The 26,892-nt window shown below is 36.6% G+C and overlaps 1 protein-coding gene across 3 annotated transcripts in view; it reads right to left on the bottom strand.

Moving 5' to 3' along the window:
- MTA1-like (metastasis associated 1-like) overlaps window positions 1-26,892 on the bottom strand; it is a 56,949-nt gene that overhangs the window by 2,344 nt on the left and 27,713 nt on the right. For 2 of the 3 annotated variants that reach the window (XM_085189224.1, XM_085189226.1), the window contains exons 3-13: window positions 21,609-21,716; window positions 7,192-7,385; window positions 5,663-5,780; window positions 5,164-5,366; window positions 4,228-4,416; window positions 3,669-3,802; window positions 3,211-3,326; window positions 2,879-2,991; window positions 1,833-1,952; window positions 665-1,115; window positions 311-508 (exon numbers count right to left, since the gene is read on the bottom strand). In XM_085189224.1, the coding sequence (XP_085045350.1) occupies window positions 311-508; window positions 665-1,115; window positions 1,833-1,952; window positions 2,879-2,991; window positions 3,211-3,326; window positions 3,669-3,802; window positions 4,228-4,416; window positions 5,164-5,366; window positions 5,663-5,780; window positions 7,192-7,385; window positions 21,609-21,716 (1,944 nt within the window). The remainder of the gene's footprint in view (window positions 1-310; window positions 509-664; window positions 1,116-1,832; window positions 1,953-2,878; window positions 2,992-3,210; window positions 3,327-3,668; window positions 3,803-4,227; window positions 4,417-5,163; window positions 5,367-5,662; window positions 5,781-7,191; window positions 7,386-21,608; window positions 21,717-26,892) is intronic. The other variant, XM_085189225.1, reaches the window with a different exon arrangement.

The following is a 26,892-nucleotide window of genomic DNA, read 5'->3' on the forward strand; positions in this document are numbered from 1 at the left end:
TTTAATGCTGTGGTGAATCAGAAATGTATCAAAAGGTGATATAATTATAATCCCTCATTATTTTATTTAATTGTTGTTTATTGATGTTGCTATCAAATGAAATGGGTTGTAATAATTATGTGACATCGTAATGTTGTGTCGTATGATCTCATATTGTATTTTCTGTTGTTTTTAGTTACATACGTTGTTACCATCAAATTGTGTTGCATCTATAATCAATAGTGTAACCAACAAAAAGACAAGAGGGACATAAAGTATTAAAGCGACAGACAGAATAATACAGATAAACCACAAATGACATGATACTGACTATCGAGTCCGTTGATGTCGTCATAGGCGCGCCGCTTGAGGGCGGGCGGTGCGTGCGGCGCGAGGGCGGCGTGCGGCGCGGCGGGCGGCGGCGCGAGTGGCGCCAGCGACGTCAGCGCAAGCGCACCCGCGCTCGCCTCCGCGCGCCGCGCCTCCTGCTCCGCGCGGGACACTACGCGCTCGTATATTAGACTGCCGTCTACGGATCATTATGAAAATAAAAAAATCTAAAATTATTTATCATAATAACAACAAAAACAGAAAAGAGTAAATGTAGGGAGACAAATGCATAAAAAGTTTTTAGCTCACTGAATTGAGTAATATCAATTTAGTTGTAAGACATCAGCACACATACCCGGCGCCTTGGGCGGCTTGGGGAAGGCGACATGATTGGGCGTGGGCATGCGATCGCGCGGGGTGAGCAAGAGCCAGTCCTGCGCGCGCGGCGCGGCGGTGCCCAGCGCAGCGGCCAGGCGTGTGGCGACGGCACCCACGGGCCCGCGCGCGCGCGGTACGCCCGTAGCGCCCACGCCACGCATCTCGGCGCCGGCGGCAGGGGCACCCAGGCCCGCCATGGCGACGGTGCACTCATGCTTGACCTGGTGCAAGTTGATGGGCGCGAAGGGCGAGCGCGCGTAGTGGCGCGGGCGGCGCAGCGCGCGTGCCAGGCGGCGCGCCAGACGCGTGAAGGGCGAGGCGCGCAGGTAGAAGGCGGCGCGCGTCTTCATGACGGGGCGCGCGCCTTCGCCCGCGCCGCCGTGCGCTGTCGCCACGTGCCGCGCTAGGTGCGCGCGTAGCTTGAACTCCTGCCCCCAATCACAGTATATATAATGCAAACGATAGAACATTTCTTAAGGTATTATTAGAAAAATGTGCATCTTTAAAGTTTTTGTGTATATATTAGCCCGTACATTTATGTAATCTAAAAAACAGCTTAGTCGATTTAAATGCTTTTTTCACTATTATGTTTTGGAAAACTTTTCTTAAAACTTAGATCATATCCACCAATACACAACTAACAGTATAATCTGCCATATACCAAGTACTGAATATATAAAGAGCTTTCTGGCCAAATATAATATATAAATATACACTGAGTGTGTAACAGCAAAACTAGAATCAATCGTTTATTTGCCATGCCTAATAAATAATAATACATAAAATGATAAGAACGAAATATGTATTTCGTTCTTATAATTTAAATTTTATTTTTTCTGTGGATCTAAATTAAATTCATATAAATATAATTTAGATCCTTAGAAAAACCGTTAAATTTTGTAATACAAATGTCCATAAACAATTATGTCCATAACTAGCTTCTATATTACAAAATTGAATCATGAGATTATTATAATGATCTCAAAAGAATTGAAATTATGATGAATTATTTTATAATAATTTCTTTTTTTTTTTCATTTCATAATTGATGCCACTTCAATAATATACATTGAATACGTATGTGGTATTCGGCTGAACATGCTAATCTAAGGGGGTGAACATAAGAAACAAGTGCCCAAGCCGACCTTAGCGCAGTTGACGACGGTGCAGCGGTGCGGGCGGTGCGACACGGACAGCGCCGTCTCCTCGCCCTCCACGCGCGCCGTGCGCGTCTCCGCCTCGCTCTCTCCGAACACGCCCGCCGCCTACGCACACACAATATTATTTATACATTCAATTCAATTATCAAAGCCGTACCTTTACGCTGTAGGCAGAGGGAACCTGGGAACCTAGTATTAAAATACTCCATTTCATTCACTATCCGCCGAATTTTGGAGGCATTGCGTGTTGAGTGGCGGAATAAATCGCCGTGCTTTGCCTCCTTACCAGAGCGAGGAAAAGAAAATATGAAATTTTCTTTTCCTCGAGTGAGAATCGAACTCACAACTTGTCATGTCACTTTACAGTCGCACGCTTGTGCCCCTGCGCCATGGCTGACTTCGTATGGATGGATCGATAACAGACTTTTCTTCTTTTATACTAATACTTCTATAATACTCTTAATTTTTTTTTAACTTTATCTTGTATCCCAAATATAGTAAAGTAAGCAGAGGGAACCTAGAATGTGGTAAACACGTAAACTTATCAACTAATTTTCAACTGGTACAAATAAAATGTTTGTAAAAATAATTTTAAGAATGAAGAACTCAAGCTACGTTAGTTTTTTTGAGCCTGTTAGGAGATGTTGTATCTCGCGTGGACAGAGAGGAGAGGAGATTCCAATTTAAATTCAGCCACACGAGTGGGCTGAACTGAAATAGCCACGCTTTCACATTGGCAGAGCTGGGAAACGCAAATAATTACCCCAGTGGGAATTGAACCCATAACTGCCACATTAACTCCATTGTATCACAGTTCCATTGGATCACAAATTATAGCATTATAGCAAATCCAAATACGTTTACTAAAATTCAGTATGATCATTATACAGTAATCATTCACACACACACACTATCACACATCATCTAAATAAATTTGTCACATTTAAAATGTACTCTTAAAAATAGCAAGAGCTCATGTTAAATTAGATAAAAATATAAAAAATTGGTAATTACTTTGGAATGGCACATACAACATTTGTTACCTTAAGTCCTCCATACTTCTTCCAGTACTGCCAGCAAGAGCCACACAATCTATATTGTAAATGCTGTGGACCCCAGGAATACCACTGGTTTGAATTTGTCACTAAAATTAATAAAATATAAAATAATTAATTAAAAATCGCAGATTGTATTTGAACTTTACATATATTAATAAATAGATTAAGAATAAATATACATATATATATATATATATATATATATATATATATATAAAAACCAATATCACTATAACTAAAAAATTTTTAAGTATGATTTGCCTCGTAATCCTAATTATTTTACTGAAACTTGTTTTTAAAAATACCTTGGCAGGATGCGCAGAGGCTCGGCGGTATGGCCGGAGTGCCGTTTGTACCGCCGTTGAGAACAGCGCCTTTACTGGCACTCGAACTTGTTATCAGAGCCGAGTTTGCCTTGTTACTGTAAATATTATTATACAAATTCATTAATTACAACATACTAATAAATTATAATTAAAATATTATATTTAAAAAGCAACAAACAATTAAAAATTAAATGAAAATAAATAATAAAAGAGGTCGTCGTCAGAACATCATCTAACTGTAAACGCGACGGTTCTGGGTTGCATTCCCACTTTCTTAATTATTTTCACTTCCACGCTCCGATAGGAAAAACCGCAGTGCTTATTTCTACAGCATGAGACTAAAATAAAAAAAAGGAAAAACATATACACCAAAAAATAAAAATGGCAACACAATATAAAAACACAATAGATAACTTGGCGTCGGTACAAACACTCACTAGTTGGGAATGTACACTTGCTTCAGCTTCGACTCGGCCTCGACGGCCTTCACGCGCTTCTGTTGCACGTAGCGGTCCGTCGTCTTCCACATGTAGTAGTACTCCACTAGGTTCTTTAGCGTCTTCCATGGCAGCTGGAATTTTGTGTAATAGTTTTTATTTATATTTCAATTTTAATATTTTCATTGATTTCTTCGTTAAGAAGGTTAGATGTCTAGATAAATGTAAGAAAATAGAAGAAGGCAACATGAAGGAAATGGGTGTGATTTCTAGCAAACAGGTATGTGTGAATGATTATATTTATTCTATTGGGACTGTCGGTATCAGATAAATCAAATCTTCGCGGTTCGCCTTATCAGAAATCAAATCTTCCAGGATGTCAACCATTTTGTCATAATTATGAATAGATGGGGAACAAATTAAATTTTATTCCTTTAAGCAATATATTTAACGAAAAGGTATATAACTGTCACAGTAATTATATACGTAATAAGTTAGAATCATGACTAAAACTTGAAAAATTAAGCAAAACTACAATAACAATATAAACAATACTCACATAATCCTGTCGTATATCAGCAAAGTCCTTGCCGTACTTGTCAAGTGCCTCTTCGAAGAGGTTTGCCTCGGAGGCCGACCACTCCTCCATCTCGTCGCGGCAGAGCACTGGCCCGGAGGCCGGTACTAGGGAGGACAGAGCCGCTTCTATGCTGTAGCCCGATTTGTGTAGGGTGTCCATTGCGTGGAACTGTTACATAAATTTATCTATATATAAATTTGAAGTGTGTATTAATTAGATTAATATGATTAGACAAATAACCAATTGAGTAAAATATTAGAAACTCTTTTTTTACGCTTTTTTGGGATACATCCCAAATGTAGCAGGGTAGTTCAGAGAGAACCTGAAAACGCAGTGTTAAGACACTCCTTTTCCCACTTTTCACCGAATTTTGGTATAGCGTATTAGACGACGCATCTCCACGTCACCAGAGCGAGGACAATTAAAATATTTAATGTTAGACAATTTAAATATAATATATACTTTTAAATTAAACCAACAATATAAAAAATAATTTTCGCTAAGCGAATTACATATTCGATCAACAATGATCAGGTGCACTAACTATATTTATAAATGTCCCTGAAGTTAATTGCCACGCATAAAACTCGTGTCATTTTATTGTTTGCAATTACGTTAGCAAAGTTTATCATCTCAAATGTAATTTCTAAAGGTTTCTGCTCGATAATAATGGAAAAATGTATGACAACAATGTGTAAATTTAAATAAATGTAATATGTATGACGTTAGATGGAAATTATTAACATTTGCATCAATAATTAAGAAAAATACTAGAAAAGAGAAAAATATCGATTATAAGTTTTGCCAAGCAATATACATTAATATTTTATCAGTAGTAAAACATAAAACATATTGTTTTATAACAAGACTGAAAGGAACATTCTGTACCCCCCCACATTAGTTAGTGGTACGTACCAGCGTGATGTCGCGGCTGGCGGCGGCGGCGGACATGTGCAGGCTGGGCTGCTTGACGCTGGAGGAGCAGTCGAGCGCGCGCGCGAAGGTGCCCACGGAGCGCGCCACCACCAGGAACTGGTCGATCTGGCGGTCCGACAGCCCGTGCGCCGGCGTCCACACCAGCGTCTCCAGCGAGCTGCGAGCGCGGGTGTCCTCCTCGCCTGCAACCACCGTTACACGTATTACGTACATATTTTTTACTTTCACGCTGTATCCTGCATAACGTACGGCAGGCAGAGGGAACCTAGCGTTAGGACACTCCAACCGAATTATCTTACAAACTCTTTCCCCGAATGGGAATCGAACTCATAATCGCTTTGCTTCATAATAAGGTTTCTTAATGAATTTTGATTGCAAATATTTTTCGTTTTTTTTTTCACTTTAAATTGTAATTAATACTATTGTAATAAATGAATATTCATATTATTACATAATATAAAATAAAACTGAATCTTACCTTCTTTTAATAAATTAGTTACTTCAGTCTGATATCTACTTCCAACTTTGATTTCTCCCTTATCTGCTAATAAAGTCTTTTGTGAAGGATCAAATACTAAACAATAAAAAAATGCGTCCTGAAACAAAGAAATAGAGAGTTTTAACTAAAACATGTCAAGAGTTAAGTGGCTTTTAAATAAATAAAATTATAAAAGGTGGCTAAATTGCAAAGTAAAATAAAAATAAACTATCGACAATGTCTAATTATTCGTTATTTTTTTTGCATATATAATACTTAAAACAATATAGATAATATTTCCCACAGCAACAGTTACATGGCGCGGAAAGCGTTATATGAATATATTCATCATATTTATAATATCTTAATTCAAGTTCTTATAATTATAAATTTATAATTGAAATAAAACTTCAATAAAATACAGACATTGTTTTGTAACAAATTCTCCAACTCGTCTGTGTGACAAGTGAAGTGTGTAGTGATGACCTACATAATAGACTAGACTGTGACAAAAAAAAGTATAGTTTTATTATAGTTGTTGCGTTCAATAGTTCTATACTAAAGAAAAATCATAGTTATCGTTAAGATAAATAATAAGTGTGAGGCCTTCGTGACCCGTTGGCCTGCCCCACGTGGGCACAAAGGTTGTGGGATCCATCTCGCTCTGGCACAAAGGCGTCCGGCGTTGAGTTCCGCCACTCAACAACTAAATAGGCGGGATAAAGCGTGAAACTATATTACCAGTTCTCAATTTTTTTGCCGCTCGTCAAAGAGACGCGACGAGGCCCGAAATATTCGATAGTAATATGTAATAATAATATGATTAAATTCAATACGAATGTTTATATGGCGCTCGCAATAAAGCAAACAGGAAGCTCGGACAGCGATACGAGATAGTCGGCAAGTGCATGCTCATTTCCTTATTAGTTGGCGTAGATGGAATATTATTGGAGTTACGATTCCTACCGGACGTATACAAACGTACGTATAATATACTAAGTCTATGTAATTTTATAACTTTACCAAATTTTATTATTACATTTATATAGGTATATATGAATAGCATTTTCGTAACGTACACAAGGACAAGGACAAACAATATTGACGTTGTCTTATTTGCGTTTTGTTTTCGATAGTAGTGCGAAAATGCTGAATTTTGATCGCTGCTAATAACATCTACCAGACATCGGAATTGATCCTACACTACAGTCTACATGTCTTCCGTACCAAAATGTTTATTGTCAGCAGGGTAGGAAGGGGGGACCTAGGAACCTAGTGTTAACATACTCTGGCAAAACAATTTATTATTAAACAAATACGCATATCTTATCACCATTTCTAAAATGTCAAGGTTGTATATAACAATAAAAATATATTTATATCAAATAAAAAAAGAAATTTATGACCTTTCACTTACGTCATACAGTTCATAGTGCATTATAAAAGCTAAACTAAACTGAAAAATTAAAAAAAAAACAGTCTACATAAAACCCAACATTCGTATCTACCCTCGCGCGGTACATACTCACATCCTTATTGAGATAGCTGAGCAGCGACTCTGTCTCGTTGAGGAGTGTGACGGTGCACTTGCCGCGTATGTGCGTGGCGGGCAGTGTCTCCACGTGCCGCGAGAGGAACAGCTCGCGGTGCTTCGCCTGGTGCCGCTGCTTCGGCGCTAGCCCATCTGTGCCTGGGAGATCCGTGGTTTCTTCCTCCATCGCCACTATAATGCATAATAATTGCAAATTTAGCAATTTTAAATAAAGAAAGTATTTAACATTGTTATAATATGATCGTAGAAGCCATTAGTGGCGCTGGGGCACAAAGTGCCACTGTAAGCGCGAATGGTTGGTTTGATCCCCAGTCGAGGAAATGAAATATTTGTTTAAATTTTTATTTTCAGTTTTTAACTCTAGTGTCGAGGCAAAGTGCGGCGTTAACTTCCGTCACTCAACACGCAATGCCTTCAGAATTCGGCGGAAACGTCTTATCACTAGGTCCCCTCAGTGCTACCTCAGTGCCTACGCTGCTCAGTGTGCGGGATACAGCGTGAAGCCGATTTTTTATAATATGGTAGTAAGATAATTGGTAAAATATTTTCTTATTGCGAGGTGTGTAATGATGAAAAAAAAATTAGACGTCTAATTCTCCGAATACATATAAATGTCGATTTGCATTTTTACCATATTCCTTATTCATTTACATTTCCAAGTATGTCGAGAGCAAAAAAATATTTAATTTTCATGATTCTATTTGACTACCGAAGACATCAAATGTCTTGTTTCATTATTCTGATGATTTTGTTATATGTAATTATTAATAGTAACTCTTATATTATATATTACGTATATCTATTTTGCTTTTTTTATTTTATGGATTAAAAGCTATTAAAAAAAACTGATTGTCGTGGGAAGAAGTATAGGAATACCTATATTCTTATGTATTATATATTATAGCGTATAATATAAATATTATTATTTGAATTGAAATATACTTAAAGCTGTATACGATGTGTTAACTATTACAACATTATGATCGCAAGGAATGAGTTAGTTGCGAATTTATAGAATTGCGCAATAAAAGAGGATAAATTAAATACAATTGTCAAAATATAGTTCACCTTAATATATAGTTAATTTGGTACAAAAAAAACAACTCTACTCTCTATTTTGCTGTCTCTATTAAGAGTTAACTCTTTGAAAATTAAGCTTATGATTCTCCATCCCAATTTGAAAACATATTAAAAAAAAACTGATTAATTAAACGTATAAGTATAAAATTAAAATTTGTTTATATAATAACATTAAAATAATGATCTACATTTATAGTTGAGATGTAGGTACTAATTCCATGAATCATGTTCGCCATTAATGGAAACGTACCGACATAGTAACGTAAGCGGTGCAAAATAGATTCCGTCCAATTGGGGATATTGCCCGGTGTTGATATTATAAGCACACGTAACTAAACCCATCAAAGGTACTAAATGGTAGAGTTTGTAAATTAATTTATTCGATTATGATAATGTTGCAATTAGATGAGAAGAGGCCGTCCTGGCTCAGAGGCGTCAAGGGTGCCAATATAACGCGAAGGTTGTGGGTTTAACCCCAATCGGGAGAATAAAGTATTATTTATTAATATTTTCATTTCTTCGTAGTCAAGGCAAAAGCGCGGCATTGAGTATCGCTACTCAAGCCACAATGCCTCGAAAATTCAGCAGAAAGTGGAGAACATAGTGTTTTAACACTAGATGCTCTCTGCCTATCCTGCTATATCCATATAGCGGGATACAGCGTGAAGCTACCAAAAATAAAAAAAAGGAAAAAAGATAGATAGTACATGAGAATTCAAAGAATTAATTGCAAGTGCAAGTATTGGCACAGCAGCCCATCAGACGGGCGGCCCCAGGTGCGTTGCGAAACGCGCTCACGTCAGCTTATAATTTTTATACGCCGATCTGCCGCCATTACGACACGCGCACTCGTATCACAACATGTCTGCCGCCTCGCTCCATTTGTGTAATGCTGCTAGTTATTATTTAGAATTAAACATATCTTTTACTTACTTACAGTTCATATAACCAGACAAAGGTAAAGAAAGAAAAAGAAAGACAATATCAAGTAGAAGCAATTGCTGGATAGATAAGCAGACTAAAAGAACATTACAATAAAATTAATTTACTTATAATAAAATTCATATATATAAAATATAAATCCAATATAAGATACCAAAAATCATGAACTATGATCTTACTTAGACATATATAAAAGTACTATTTTATAATAAAAGCTCGCCCGGGTCGGAGCTGGACCTATTCTAATATCATTTTCTTTATTTGATACAATATGTTTGTGTAGAATAAGGTCCCAGTTTTTAATTACTTTGTAGTTACCTGGTTACCTGGTAGGTACCTACAGGTACGAACTAGGTCATATTGATATTTCATTCATTATGTTAAAATTAAAAGTTGGCGATACCGAGGACCGGTTTAAGTTAAGATGGCTTTTGTGTGGTGACGCGGCGCGTGCGGTCTGAGGGAGGGGGTGGGGGGGCGGTTGTCGAGGGGTAGTGCCGGCTACTTATTATTACCACGCAGTCTCACGCAGACACCTCATTAATACCATATATAAATATATTCTATGTAAAATGTTGAATAAATATGTACGACACTAACTTAGGGACCGACCAATTACGTATGGTAATTATTTTTTTTATGAGAGTATTAAAAGTTGCCAGTTACAAATAAGCGCTCTACCACGTGAAGCGTACGGTTTGAAACAAACGCGCTCTAAGAGAACATGGAATAAAATAAACCTATGATTAGAAAAAAAAACCCGATCGATAGCAACTAACAGTTAAAATAAACGTAAAAGATGTATCGCCAAACATCGTCCATTTAGCTCGGATTGGGTAGAGCGAGGCCATTATTGGCATTAGTAGAAAGGGGGAGGGGAACAAAAAGATTGGATGTTAAGGCAAGCGGCGCATTAATATGGAATGTGGAATGTGGTAATTTATTATACCTCAAGTTCGTTTTTCTAAATAAAACAATAAATAATCTAGAATTCGGCGGAAAGTGGGAAGCGGAGAGTCTCAACACTAGACTCCTGGCTACCCTGCTACATGCGGGATACAATGTGTTGAAAAAAAAAAACAATATGACGCATCGTTGACAATTCTATATTGCAATAAAGTGAACCTCACTTTCTATGTCTAAGAAAGTAAGATTATAGCTTTTTGTTTTTGTTTACATTCTCTAAGCTATATAAAAAGGCCGCTTGTCTTCCACAAAACTATACTATTTAATTTTTTAAAATCAATCCATAGAATTTTTATCATATTTGTTGTGACTTATATTATTCAGGAAGCATCTTGTAAAAAAAAACCAGTCTACGAAATCACCGATGTTAATAAATAATATAATAGGATATATAGAGAATAAGATACAAAAAGATTTATAATGGAAAAGTGGTAAGAGAGGTAGGGGGGGAGACCTCGGTTGACCTTCGAAAACACAGTATCAAAGATACTGGAGGAAGGTCACGTAAAAAGTATGAGAACCCCCCTCGAAGGGCATGTATGAAGAGGTTGATGACAGTGGACGAGGCGAAAGAGGTATGTCGAAACCGTAGCGTTTGGCGCTCCGTTCTCTCTGACTACCCCGTTAGGGATAAAACGTGAAGTTAAGTTAAGATACAAAAGGATGCAGCCATTCAAAACACAGGAATAACACATTGGTATTTTTTCTTGGATTTTCATTGTTTTTTTTATAATAAATTTTAGCTCAGTCTAAATTTATCCTTAATTATGTGAAGTGAATGACGTTATTGAGCAAATAAACAATAATACAAATAAAAATAAAAAAAATTAAGAGACATAATCAATTATTTTTTTATTTCCTATTAAAAGAATGCTTTAATATATAAACTCTTAATATTTTTGTTTTTGTAAATTTTTTAATGCTTTTTATATTTTCAAAGGATTTATTGACATAAACCTTTGCACGCTAATTTACGCTTAGATGGAAAGAAAGTATTATATAAATAGCTCATTTTATTTCTTTTAACATAATTTAAATATAATCTATAAAACTGTAAAGATCACTTGATAATATAGAAATGTCAGTTTATTTTGATAACGACAATTAAAATAGAATCGAATAAAAATTATCTTTTTATAGAACTACCATAAAAAAAATGTGGAAAAAGATATAATTTCACACAAGCACACATACACCCGCATTTTATAGTCATAAAATATTTTTATGTTAAAATTAATTACTAGTACAGATCAGCTTTAACTTTTACAGCGTTCACCAAGCAAGACCAGTTAATTTTATATCTCTTCTTAGCAAATTATTCTAGCAGATTAAGAGAGCCGTATAATAATTATATTATTAAGAGAGCCGTATAATAATTTATAGACAAGATTAAGATTTGTTTTAAATTTAAATAATAAGTAAATTTTCTTTTTTGGTAAAAACAAAATAGCGTTGAAAGAAATGCATTTACAATTATTGATATAATATAGACACAGAGGTCTTTTCTTGTAAATACATACTTTTAGTACATTGGGTGAAAAATGTATTATCACCAAAACGATGAAAACCCAGTCGTGGCACAGGGGCACAATTGTGTGACTGTAAACGCGACAGGTTGTAGGTTCGATTCCCACTCGAGGTAATAAAATATTTACTAATTTCCATCCTTCGCTCTGGTGTCGAGGTAAAGCACTACTAAGTTCCACCACTCAACACGTAATGCCTCGACAAATTCGGCTGAACGTAGTGACCGGAGTGTGGAGTTTAGAAACTAGGTTCCCTCTGCTGAAGCTGATTATTTTTACCTCCTTTTTAAATGACATAAAGATGTAATGGTAACATTCTTAGAAACAAGCAAAGCAAACATGTGGAATGTGGGAATCACGACATCGATGCCAGGAGTAACTCATGAATATAAAATATTTTACAACGCGCAAGTACTGTACGCACCGTAGCTACTTTTTGCTAAATGAGTTGTGTTAGTTGCTATCCATGGTGCTATGTCGTAGATTAGACACGAGTTTTTTTCATGTTTTATTATATGAAAGTACGTAATATAATAAAGAGATTTTACATTTTATGCTTATTAAGGCTGCCATATATCTTTTTGTTTCATTTTTAGTGTTTAGACACTTCGTTTCCCATTTTTCACCGAAATTTCGTGTCATTGAGTGGCAGAACGCAACACCGCTCTTGGGCTACTTATCAGAGCGAGGAAGTGAAGATATAAAATTCTTTATTTCTCCGAGTGAGAATCTAAACCCAAAACCTTAATATCTAATGTAGCAACTTAGTATAACAATTATACTTTTAAATAAACGATTGTTTTAAAATAATACTAGGTATACAAATTCACAATATTTGGACCAATTTCTATATTTATACAGACTACAGTTTACATGGGGACCTGGGGACGATGAGGACCATGTTAGATTAGCCACGGTAATAAACACAGTATTTTCATACAAGCAAGTACATAGGCAAGCTTTGTTCTGATACAGGTGGGGCGCAGTGTATCACTCCTTATCTTATCTTTCCGCTATGGTGGCATTGTCAGCGCCGAAGATTCAAGATTGGGGTCATTTTAGCTTTATTTCGAAGCCTGAACAATAAATATGTTGAGTTTATAACAAAACAGAATTACCTATATGTATGTACAATTGTATTTAGAGATACAATGTAAGGACTCAGGACAATAATATGTACCTAGAAGGAATATATTTATTTTCGACTGTAATTTCGAGGCAGTGCGTGACGTTGTGTTCCGTCACCCAACTCGCAATGCCTTTAGAATTCGGCAGAAAATGGGGAATGGAGTGTCTTAACTCTCTCACTAGGTTCCATCTGCCTACCGTGCTGTGTGCGGGTTACAGCGTAAAGCTGATTTAATTGGTATGGATGGAGTACAATATGTATATACAACATTTCTTTTCGACTATAATATAATGTTACACAATTGAAGTTGATAAATTATAATTAAATAAACATAATGCCATTCTTTATGCCACATTTACAGAACTCTTTTGGCAATTTTAATAACTTCGGATTATGGATACACACGCGTCACTACGCAACTAATTAAAGCGTAGGCAAAGAGAAAATGGCAATCTGTGGAGCCCCCCCCTGCTAGTGGAGGGGAGGGGGGGGGGTCGGTTACGTGTGCCCCCTTGGGGTGGTTGGGTGTATGGTTTTTCTGCTCGGGCATCCTTTGCTTACTTATTGATCCAGTCAAATGTGTGGAGGTGGCGCGGTGGGTGGCGCGCCCTATCCCCCCCCTGCCCTCCCCCCATCCGAAGGGGGTGTACGTCCAAATAAATCTGCCCGCCCGCGAAACACCGCAGTGACAACAGTGGCCACCGGTAAGATGTGGCCGCAGCCTCTAACCTAAGCTCATCTCGAAACGGATGAATACATTGCGGGACGTATGGACGTAATACAATTTTCTATTTCCATTTGAATTGGAATGCCATTTTAATTGAAATAATTTCTATCGGAAGGTAGCGGTAGCGGCGGGCGCGACCTTAGAAACAGGCATGCGCGCGACCGCTGAGGTGCCTAGTGTTAAGCCGCTACGCCTCTGCTATTTTCATAGGGGTCAACGACATTCACTACTAAATAAAACATATAAATTAACATTTGTATCAATATGAATTTGTTATTCAAAACGAGATATCCAACACATAACCTATTCTTAATAACGATAATGAATTATGTATAATTGATATTCAAATGACTACATTATTCTATTTACCAGCTTCACGCGGGTATCCCGCACACAGCAGATAACCTAGTGTTGAGACACTCCGTTTCCCACTTCCTGCCGAATTCTGGAGGCTTTGCGTGTTGAGTGGCAGAACTCAACGCCGCGTACAACTTTATTTACCGTCGCTATATATACAGAATAAAGTAGAAATCGTATAGAAGTTAAATACTCAAAAACTATAAAGGTATGTAAGATATTTTGAATTTAAGAAAAAGATACAAAATATCATAAGAACAGAACTTAAAATCAAAAGAATGAATCAGAAGAATCCATGTAAATCGTTTTATAACTTTAACGTTTATATTACATTTCAGCTAAACAAAGATAAACAAATATTCATATTTATTTATTTTTTACATAATTTACGTACAAAATTTAGATACTGACAAAGGTATCAACGGTAACTAGATGAGAGAGCCAAATCTCCAAACATAATCTGGCTATACTGGCCTGTAAAAACGCCAAGAAATGCCGGAGCTTCAAGGACCAATTTGTAGATGAAGGGGCTACAGTTACAATCGAGAACCTACTTGTATGAAAAACAATTGTTATTCACAAAAAATCTACTATATAAATTAAAATGTATATAATGATAATAAATGATAATATTTTAGATAGTGCTACTTATGTATATAACGTACAAAAATTCTTCTGTTGCCGAGTGATATATGGCATCAACTTCGCATAGACAAAGGTACCGTTTACAAAGACGAAATTTGACATCTAACAAGTTGAGGAAGTCTAGGGAAGTATCTACTAAGAAAAGATTTCTCGAAAATCTTACAGCACGGGAGAAAGCGGAAATATATTTATGCCTTACAGTCCACACAAAAAAGTTACGGGCGACGACTAATAAATGATATAATACACATATATACATACATGTATGAAAAAAACCAACAAAAATATAGACAAAAAATATCTATTAATATAAATTGACAATTGCTAGCTAGTCATAAATTATCTTTATAGGCCACAGGATGAGATGAGTGGCACAATGACTTCCTACAATATAAATTATTATATAACGTACAATCTAATACATTATACCTTGTGACATGATACTTCAGTCAACAATCATTTCTTTTTTTTCTTTTTTTTTGTCACGCTGTATCCCACACACAGTTGGGTAGGCAGAGGGAAACTAGAGGTGTTGTTGTTATTCTTTTTTTATGACGTTTTGGGCGAACCTAGTGATAAGACACTCCGTTCTCCATTTTCCGCCGAACTTTACCTTAGCCGGGCTTTTGCCTTGGTGCCAAAGCGAAGAAATGAAAATATTTATAAATAATAAATAATTCATTCTCCCGACTTGGAATCAACCCATAACCGTCACATCACAGCCACACCCTTGCCCCTGTGCCACGACGGCCTCAAAACAAAAAGTATATTTTGGAGTAAAATTCAAATTTATGACCATCGACCAATTTCAATAATATTGATTACGATAACTATTACTAGGCCTGATGTTTCTTGAAAGTTTATTTTTTTAAGCTTCATATATTCTGCTTATAGTGACTTAGCAATGAGATTTATCAAAACACTCCGTTCTCCTATCTACGGCCAAATTCGAGACAACGAGCATTGAGTAATGGAATGTAAATAATCGAATCTACATACAATTCCACTATACAACTATGGTCTTAAATATTTAATAAAAAAAAATAAGAACAAAATATACGTATATATAATAACTATCTTTTAATATCATTATTGTGTTTGCCATTCTAAACTATCAACTAGCAGTCTGATGTATTTTCTTGAATTTTAAATTGCCTCTAGTATTTACCGTTACGACTGAAAGGTCAATTATTAAGAAATCCGTCTAGTTGGCGAAATCAGTAAGTACCTGATGCTTATATCATCATATTTTTGAACAATTTTATTATTCTGAAGTCCGTTAAAAATTCTAAAAACAAAGAAGAGTTTAAGAAAATAAGAACTTCAAAGCGTTTAATTTGTAATGCTACAATTTTTAGAGTATCAAATTCAAGAAATAGCAACTCAATTTTTAAGAAATTCAATAATGTATCATAAACTTTCATCATTCTTAGTTATTTATAAGAATTTTGGTAAAATAAAAAATACATCGAAGTAAATTTTTTACCATATTGTATTAAACATTAAGTAAAATCCATTTTATATAATAAAAGTTCAGAGGTATATTTGTTTCTGTCGCGGATGCGGAGAACCGAGAGGAAAAGGGAAGGGAAAAGACTACTCTCATCCCCGCGAGGAACCGGAAATCGGTTAACTTGCAAATTTTGCTGATATCAACCGCTGCACAAAGTACCTAATACAAGAATTCCTTCTATTGTACTGATTTACTTTTGGCATGATTGGTAAATCTTTATTGGTAAATAAGGCCTTTATTTTCATACTGTACATTTAAATGTTAATAAATGTTATTCTATATAACGTTTATTACATTATGATTTTTAAATTATATTCCTAATAAAACAATCAAAAGATACGGTATTTTTGTTTATTAGACCAAATATTTATTAAGTATTCAAGAGAGAACGGAGTGTCTTAACTCTAGGTTCCGTCTGCTTGCCCTGCTGTGCGCGGGATACAGCGTGAAGCTGATTTATTTGTATTTTTTTTTCATATTTATGCTGTATACGCCGCACACAGCAAGGTAGACAGAGGGAACTTTGTGTTAAGACACTTCGTTTCCCACTCTCCGCCGAATTTTGGAAGCATTGCGTGGTGGAATTCAACGCCGCGCTTTAGCCTCGACACCAGAGCGAAAAAATGAAAATTTAAACTTAAGTGACTAGTTGAGTGACATGTCACTTAGCTGCTGCTACTTTTGCCGCCATTTACATTATCTTCACGCATTTCCTGTAAGTATCGCAAAAACATCAGAAAATGCAAAAATCCTACGGTTAGGCATCCGAATAACAGAATAGGCAGAAGGAACCAGGGGGGTTCCCATTGCTAAGACGCAGGGTTCCTCATTTTCTGTATTGATAGGCGGATCTCTCAATGCCGAAAATGGAGGAAATGGCAATATTAAATATTTCATTCGCAGGCTTGAGCGCCACGACGGTGTTCAAACGCTTGCTTTTGATTAACATAAAACAATTCCAATATATCTCGAGCGTTACTACTACTACATTTTCGTTTATTTCAAAAGATTTTTTGGATTTTCTAAAATTGGTACAATAAAGTAGAATATGTTCATATATTTAATTAACTTAACAAATGAAACAACTATACAAAAGAAAATAGTTAAAAAATATATATATGAATGCACGGCTACAATAATGGTATAAGGCTTAAATTAAAAATTATAAAAACAAAGCATTTTTTTGAACTTTTTAAACCAAATTAAAAGAAGGTAGGTATAGATATTAAAAATACAGAACTAAAAGTAGTGTTTAAAAATGTGAAGATCCCATGAAGTTAATAATTTGAAACACAAAAGCATAAAATATGTGTGCGCAGCCTAAATAGCCTGCAGGGGTATTCATGCCTTTGTTTGTGCTGTTCATTTGGTATTACAATACCATAAATGCCGTGAACACATACATACACATATACACATGTATATGTAATATATATATATACTAAAATGTTAGTAGTTACATATGTATGTACGTAAACAAAAACAAATAATGCACACGTTTTGTAATTATCGAACAAAAGAGATCGCCGACGGTTGTTTTAAAGTTGAACAACCTTTAAGCTTAGTTTAGAGTTTAGGCTAGGTCTTATGGAAAATATATGGTTTTGAAAAAAATTAAAAAATATCTTTGTGCCCCAATGTTCAGGTCCCAGCCTCATCATCACACCAGCTCGTTGATTCCATAATACTAAGGTTCGTGTAACTGCCATGTTTCATTCATTCTGCCATTCTTAGTTTGTAACAGTTCAACCTGCTATTCGAAGATGTCTTTATGTCAAAAGACCAATCTTTCCATCGAGTAAATAGTTCTAGTATATTTAGGCATGTAGATTAGCTATAAATAATATTTTTGAAGTTAAATTCTGCTCAAAACATTTTTGATAAAGCGTCCCACTTGACGAAAAGCATTCTACTATGTTTTTATACGTTCTTGCATTTATTTATAAGACCTTATAAGCCGGCCTTTCATACGGATCCAAGTAGTTTTAGGGATATTAAATATTAATGTTGACAAAAATTTTACAAAATCGTTTAATATGATCAAATACTTAAGTCGTCGCGCAGAGGCACAGTCGGACTGTGACTGTAAAATCGACTGGTTGTGGGTTCGATCCCCACTCAAGGAAATGAAATATTTATTTAATAAGATAAAAACTAACCTAATAAAAAATTTAAAAGATATGTCTCTTCAAATTACATTTGAACCCATAACTATTTTCTTTAGTTTGCACTTCCAGTTACTAGATATTTCAAATTTGACAAGCACAAGAACGACGTGGTACTGATTATTTATTAATAAATGTCAAAATTTAAAAAAAAAAGCTAATTTGGAATCTTTTATATTACAACTTTTTCCCCAACATTTATAAACAGACAAATCAGTTAGTTTTTATTATATAATGGGTAGCGTCGCGCGTAGCGGTCGCGGCTGGAAATGGCCACACAAAAGTTTTACTGTGGATGTCACAGGCTTTACGTCGGGACCTTGGAATGAAATATTTTAAAAACCAAGGCCAGAGTATAAAATTCTTCGTAGTAGTTTAATTAATTAATTTTAAGTTTTATCCACGTTGCGGTTAGTTGCGGACCATGCTGTAACCTTTTCTAAGGGGATATCTTATAATTATTACTTATAAAATTACTAAATATAATTAATATGTATTATATTTAAAAAAAATGGTTAATTTGTAACATGACGAATGTGGTATAGCCAAGTGTTCTGCTATTTTCTATAATTTAAACAACCATGTATACAGTCACTATAAAAGTGGCTAACATTATCATTTCTTATCAAGAATATAACTTATATGGGGGGACTGTATGGTGTTAGTGCGGTGACGGTAGTCAACCAGCCGTTGACAAGCACACAAGCATGGTGAGGTAAAACTGTAAATATGTAATGAGAGGATCGCTGCGGTCCTGCGAGGCGGCCGCCGCGCGGAGTGGTCGCCGGGAGGGCGCGGGCGGCGGACGGCGGGCGGCGGGGGGAGAGGGCGCGCGGAAGGAATGCGTCGTTTTCGCATCGGGAGAAACGAATGCGTTTAAGCGTCGCGGTACACAATGGCGGCGTGACGAGATCCGGTTCGCGGGTGGCGAGGGGGCGCGCGCGGCCGCCGGGGCGGGGGGGTGCTCTAATCGATAGCCGGCGAGCGACGGCCGGGCGACTGCGGCGCATAGGTGACAGCTCGGGCCCAATCAAATTACCGCCGGTGGAGAAGAGTTGCACTGGCACGCACGCCAGAGACGTGCAGTGGCCGTCTCGACGCGGGCAGACCCGAGGTATAGCTACTAGCGCATATGCATACGTATACGATCGTCACGCCCGTTACAACTATTATAACGTATGAGGAAAAAACAATCGCGTGACAGCTATTGTATCCAAGAACAATACTAAAGTAGATGAGGTAGAGACGTAGGGCGTCCTACAGTATTTGGCGGAATGTTTTCTACTAGTTTAAACTACACTAAGAAATTTTGTAGATTTATGATGTACTAACACGTCTGCTCAGTTATCAGCTTCCTATGGCTGTTTCATTGCTTTCTCAGAAACTCTATCTAAAGTAGCCGCCAGAAATTATACGAGGAAACTAAAAAAAGGAGAGTTAACCCAACCAAGACTAATTATATAATAATAAAATTAGCGTTTTTATTTCAAACTGCTGAAGAGAAATTCTTTCATTCCAATAGTAATGCAAGATAACTTGATGGTAATTTGTTTAAAATATAGATAATCCAGAATTTAACATAACCCAATAACAGTTGTATTTCATACGAAATATCCGTTGTTGTATCAAATATGTATTAGAATTGCACTTTCAACTTTTAAAGTGAAGGTCGAGAAGAGGGAATGTCAAATATGACGACGGCATGGCGTTTACGTTATATAGCGCACGCTGCAGACGTTTTGTTTGGCTAATGTTGACCATTTTCAATAAACAATATCATAATGTCTGATACGTTAGAAGAGTAGAAAATCGAAAGAGAAGAGAAGAGAAGAGAAAAGAGAAGAAGAAATATCGAAAATGAAAAATTACAAGTTTCTTTTATTGCTGTTTTAAAATCTAATAAGGGCATAAACATTTTTTTTTTAAATTTCATAAACCCTCAATAGTTGAAAAGAACAATATTTTTTTCTCACTTTCGATACTTTACCTTGGGACCATTGATTTACCAATCGAAAGCTTCGAATTAACGACATATAATAACATATATATAATATTATCTTAGAAAAAGTATTTAAAAATAATAACAATGATCATTTCAGAGGCTGCCCAATATCAAACAATTATGCGGACGAAGTGAACGCGTTCCGAGTTACTATAGTCGAGGTATTGGTGTACGCGCATCTAATTATAGGTTATTCCTCTCGCGTAGCGCACAACGGATTTACGTTTTAACATTAACGACTCGCTCACGATTGTGTGTAATGTATGCACACATAGCCCTCAACTATACAATATATATACATGTTTAAACGTTAATTAAAAAATAAAAAAAACTCTCCTTATGTTACTTTTATATTTTCATTTCTTCCTTCTGGTGACGAGGCAAAGCGCGGCGTTGTGTTCCGCCACTCAAGACGCAATGCCTCCTGAATTTGGCATCTTAACACTAGGTTCCCTCTACCTATCATGCTGTGTACGGGATACAAATTGAAGATGATTTTTGATGAAATTTTTTACTCCTTATAATAGAAATTTGGAGAATAACAATAGTGCTGTCTAAAATAGCTACTATTATATTACAATACACAAAAAGGAAAGTATCTAGGCGTAAAAATAAAACATAATTTTGATATAAGCGACGTGGGTGTATTATTATATTACGGATCGCCCGACCTTGTATAGTATTTACAAATCGATAAAACATTAATAAAAAGTGAATTTGTGGAGAGTGAAATAAATATTGTTTTACGTGGGTATATAAGTAACGAAGCGGTCACCGCAATTAATGACCGATGACGTCACAGCCTTCTGACTGCGAAGGGAAATAAAAGCACAGTTCAATCAATTGATAGCGACACATTGGCCATCAGCTACTCGCAACGTTTGAAGCTACACACTACATGTTATTACTTGGCTGAAACGACTTTTTTTACATATTTTATAGCTTGTATCCCTGACACAGCAGGGAAAACAGAGGGAACCTAGTGTTAAGACACTTACGTTCTTAATTGTCCGCTACGTTGCTGCTCCGTTACCAGAGCGAAGAAATAAAACTATTAAATTATTCATTTCCTCGACTGGAAATCGAACCCGTTACAGTTACAATTACACGCTTGTACCACTCCGCCACGACTGATATAATCAAAATAGTAATAAACCAAAATATTACATAAAATCGTTCACAAAGTACTAGAGAAACCAGAACGCAAAGAAGGAAGTTAAGCTTCTTCTCCAAAAAAAAAAACCACTTCTTTGTTTAATCAAAGTGAAAACTCCAAGTGGTCTTAATAACTATAACTATGGTTTACTTTATACCTAAGCCAAACTTATTTAAAAACGCTTACCTATCGCTGGATCGAGGACAGCCTGTGCCGCTTGTTCCTCGCCTATCGGCGTTTTAAGGCATATTTTTTTGAGTTTCATCGCGACTGGTGAGTCTTCTGACTGGGCCACTGCAACATAAAATATCACTTAGGAAACTCTACAAATATAAAAATCTTCAGGAATGATTCTCCGCAATGGACAGAAAATGGTCAACGGATTTCCCCAACCACGTAACCTCTGTCTTTATGGCTTCCTTTGCCTACCCTGATAAACGGGAAGAAACAAAAAATAACCTTAGACTACAATATGTTATAAAATATTTATGAACTATTAAGACATTTCAGTGCAAAACCGTTAAACAAAACGCTATTTTCATTATCAGAACTGTAGTAACTTTGTATATTACAGTTTTTGGCGACGATAATAACACTAATTAATAATTAATTAAAACAACAGACATCATTATCGGCTAAAATACAGTGTCGCTGGTGGTAACAAGTACATACATGAAAGAATAACATATTTTGAATGACTTATAGCGTAATAAATTAAAATTTAAACTTTCCCATTGAAGAGTATTTTTCTATTTTTAAATGTATTATTTAAAAAATATAAAAAGAATCAGCTTTACGCTGTATCCCGCACAATGCAGGAAAGGCAGAGGGAACCTAGTGTTAAGATACTCCGTTACCCACTTTCTGCCGAATTTGAATTCTGTACGCATTGCGTGTTGAGTAGCAGAACTCAACGCCACGCTTGCCTCGACACCAGAACGAAGAAATGTAACTATAAACGTAAATAAATATTTCACTTTGTGGAGTAGGGATCGAACCCACAACCGTCGCGTTACAGTCACACCCTTGTGCCGCTGTGCCACGACGGTCTTTTTATAGAAATTATATATATAAGCATTTTTTATATAGCCTTATTGTTTTATAAGCGATCGTTCACCTGACGGTGAAGAATTCTTCTGTACTATAATTTCTTTAATTTTAATGTTAGACACCTAACCATGTGCAATAAATATTTTTAGATAAAAAAATATTTAGTGAAGGAGCTCAAAGAATTCAGATATACACAGTTAAGTGCGTAATAAAATTGACGGCAAAAACTTAATAGTATAAATTAATCATAATTTTATAAGAAGTCGTTTATAAACCTTCCCTATTAGGGTAGAAAAGGTAGAGTTTTTTTAATTTGCTTAAAATATTTTGATCGTAATTTTTTCACATACATTAATATGTTGTATTTAATATTCCGTTACTTTAGTGTTGAAGTTCGAAACTTGGAACATATTTAACAATTTTATAAGCAGAAATTATCAAAATATAAACGGTACAGATAGAAAATTAATAGTGAAACATATACATATAACATATTTCTTGCAATAAAGAGTGCGTAAAATTTCATTTTGTCTGCGACCTTGGCCACACGTCGGTCACGAGAGACCTCGCGGTCGAGGGGAGGCCCGCTCAACAAACTACGAGCATCTACGCGTCGCTCTCCTGAAAATTCCACAACCATGACCACGCTCAACGTGGAAAATGTTACGGAGGCTAGAATTATATTTCATTTTCAATGGAAAATTTATCAAAAATAGATTTAACATTAATGAATATTACTTATAATTATAAAGGAGAGAGAGAGAGAGAGAGAGAGAGAGAGAGAGAGAGAGTTACTTAATGATGCAATTTAAAATTTATATGTTATATATGCTTAGCATAGAGTTAATTAAATAAACTGCAAAAGTTAAGATTAAAACCTCACACGCAAATATCTGGCTGATTAAAAAGACGAATTTGTCTCGACCATCCCCTTTCAGATTTCAATACGATATCTCTTAGTAGTATAATACATACATGCATAGCTTCACTCTACTCTATCCCTAGCGGGGTAGTCAGAGAGAACGGAGCGCCAAACGCTACGGTCTCTACATACCCCTCTTTCGCCTCGTCCACTGTCATCAACCTCTTTACACGTGCCCTCCGGGGTACATGCTTTTTACGTGACCTTCCTCCAATATCTTTGATACTCTCTTACCTCTCTTTCTAATAGTATAATGAATTTCAAAATCCAATATATTTTATATATTATTTTATTATTTTATATATTAAACAAATAAGAAAACAATTCTCTCATTCACACGTTTTTGATAGGTGTTGTCATTTATTTTCATAACAAATAGGCGTTCCTCGTTTCGGACGCCACACTAAGCCGGCAGCCGGTTGCTGTTCATTGACAGGAGGCGCTTAGTCACGTCAGCGTCCCATGACCAAATATTCAAATAAATTCATTATTTACGACAATGGCTTATTTTGTATTTGTATTATATTACTTAATATTTAATCATACTATAAACATAGTCGAGGCCCAGGGGCACAAGCGTAGGCGCGACTGTAAACGGGACAACCGGTCGTGGGTTCGATTCCCATTCGAGGAAATTAAATATTTTCATTGTGTTCCGCCACTCAACACGCAATGCCTCCAGAAATCATAGAAAAGCGGGGACCGGAGGGTATTAACAATAGGCTCCCAGGAGATAAAGGTTAAAGAGGAAGAAGTAATAAATATCAAAATATTTTGTCTTATTGCATCTAAGATATTGAAAAAACTGAAAAACTATGTATATAATAATGTGTAACACATAATATTATAAGCAACCTTGCGCCAAGAGCTGCATTCAAAGTATTGGGTCGCGGTCGCGCTCGAGGGCGGCCGCATAACGCCAAAGACATATCACACCCCTACAAAAACATGTCCAAGCTTTCTCCGGTACTATTCTTACTAAATTAAATTGTTCTTAGCTATCACATAAAAAAATCGTAATTGAGATCTTGTACTGACAATAATAAAAGTAGTAGTAGAAAGAAAAAAAAATACTTTTAAGAAATTAAAAAAATTCTAATAAATTTCTACAAAACCTTACAAATACTTTTAACCCTAATATATCGTAATATTTTTATTTCGATCGGGTTCACGGTCAACGGGAATGGAACGAGGCCAAAAGGGCCCGGCACCGGCACCGGAGTTCCCGCTTGAGGAAAGTTTGCGTACACCGGTATTCACGTTCACTTTTGTTCAAGTCTTTACATTTATTTGAAGAATTTTAGATAAAAGCAAACGGTTTAGTCATCGATAAAACATTAATCTATACTCTCTTTATATATCTTATTTATTGTACTAAATGTACATAAGAAAATAACATTAAAATCATTTAGTTTACAAAAGTGGACTCCTCAGGAGCCCTACACATATGGAGGCACAAATACATGTACATATACATAATTATGTTGATTGTATAGTATATTATATAAGAGATATATTTAGCGTCTCTTAACAGTATAGCAACGAAGATGGCTGCAGTAGTAGTGCAAGATGACATTAGACACTGTCGAACAAGCAGTCTTCATACGCGTAGTCCTATAGTAGGGTAGGGTAGGGTAGGGTGCGCGGCGCGATGTCGCTAGTGTGTCGCGGTTAAGCCGCGATACAGGCGGCGGGCAGGTGCAAGCTGCACGCTGCGCCGGGAGGCTGCCGGCCCCCCCGCGCCCTCCCCCCACGCCCCCACACCGCGCACGCCATCTTAACAAATCGATAGGATATGACTGTTCTCAACTTCGCGGGAACGACATTTGGGAGACCGAATGACCCCCGCTTCATTATGTAACGCAACGCAAACGCGCATACATACTAATACTGATGTTCTTTTCTTACAGACGTAATAACTTACATTCGGTATATTATTTTCGACATCGTGAAAACACATGTGACATTTACATTGTGAAGACAATGATATATTTGTATATGAAATTGAGAAGAGTATAAAAAACGACACATAATTTGAAGATAAGATAAGACCTACAATTGAAAGCACTGTCCTGTTCCTGTAGGAATTTTGGAGAGGTACTCTCCTAGCGCTCTTCTGCCCTCCCTAAAGTACCTGTCAAATTTCTAAGTCCATTATTTGCTAGTAGAGTCGTCAGTAGAGTACCGAATGACTGACAGACAACTCATAGCTGATGTCATTATTAAATAAATACTATAAAAAAAATATATTACCAACTATAAAATACGCTATATAAATGATAGAGTGGATAACGGCCCCGCTAAAGTCTCGAAACTCGTGACCTTCGTGTTCAAACACTACAATACTGGAACGGTCAGCGCTCGATATTCGCAAAACAATCAAATAGTTTATTTAAAATGACGTGACTGTGTAAGGTCGTCTGCGTCTACTGGTGAAGGCGAACTGTTTTTTCTTACGCCAGAGCCCCGCTCGAGAATAAACTATAATATAAAATGTCTTGTCGATAATATTGGCAAACTGATGATGATGATGAAGAGAGAGAGAGAGAGTCACGTATTCAATTTTAATGAAAAATAACTATCTTAGTTCTTATTTTCACAGTTTAATTAATAATATATAAGCATATTTATAATGGAAATCATAATAAACACAAAGTATAAACGAGAACGCACTCCCGACAACTGCTGTACAGGTAAAAACGGATATTCGCTTGAGCTGCTCACTTCCGTTGGATAATTACAAGAAACACTTATCTATGGCTTTATAGCTTTCTCTCTAATGTTGTCGTTGACGCTATTGCTAAGAACAATGGATGATGTATACATATATAATTATATATTATATTTCAAATTAAATCAGCAGACAGACAGGCAGAGGGAACCTAGTGTTAAGACACTCCGTTCCCTAATTTCAGCCAAATGTTTGGGGGCATTGCGTGTTGAGTGGTGGCACTCAGCGCCGCCCTTTGCCTCGACATCAGAGCGAAGAAATGAATATTTCATTTCCTCGTGTGGGGATCGAACCGTCAACCAGTTGATTTTTCAGCACACTTCATGGCCTCAAATATTTAGTTTCGTTTTTCTGCACTAGTGGTATGCAAACCGCCAAGTTGGTAATGGCTGCTGGTGTGGAGTACAAGTTCGTCGACCCGGCCCGGCCCGCGCCCCCCGCGGTCTCACTTTCGATGCGCCCGCGGCTCCTCCGGCCCCGCGACCACGTGCCGGTGCGCCGCGCCGGTGCTGACGTCACCGTAGGACGCAACACCGTACGGCGCTCAGTAGAGCGTGGAGCTGTTTGTGCTCCTCATTAGGACCGCCATGGGAACCGGGCTATGTTGAGGACTTATTCTAGCTGGCATACTTTACTCAATCATAACATAGTAAAGCATATACTACTCTACTCTTAGTGACATGGTGCCTTCAATGGACACTCAACTGTACGGATATACCACGCCGTTGAATTTTAATCTTGTAAAACATAATTATTTAACTAGTAAA

Source organism: Heliconius melpomene, chromosome 8, assembly GCF_056956725.1.
Source record: "Heliconius melpomene rosina isolate 202511_hmr_F chromosome 8, ASM5695672v1, whole genome shotgun sequence".
NCBI lineage: Eukaryota > Metazoa > Arthropoda > Insecta > Lepidoptera > Nymphalidae > Heliconius > Heliconius melpomene.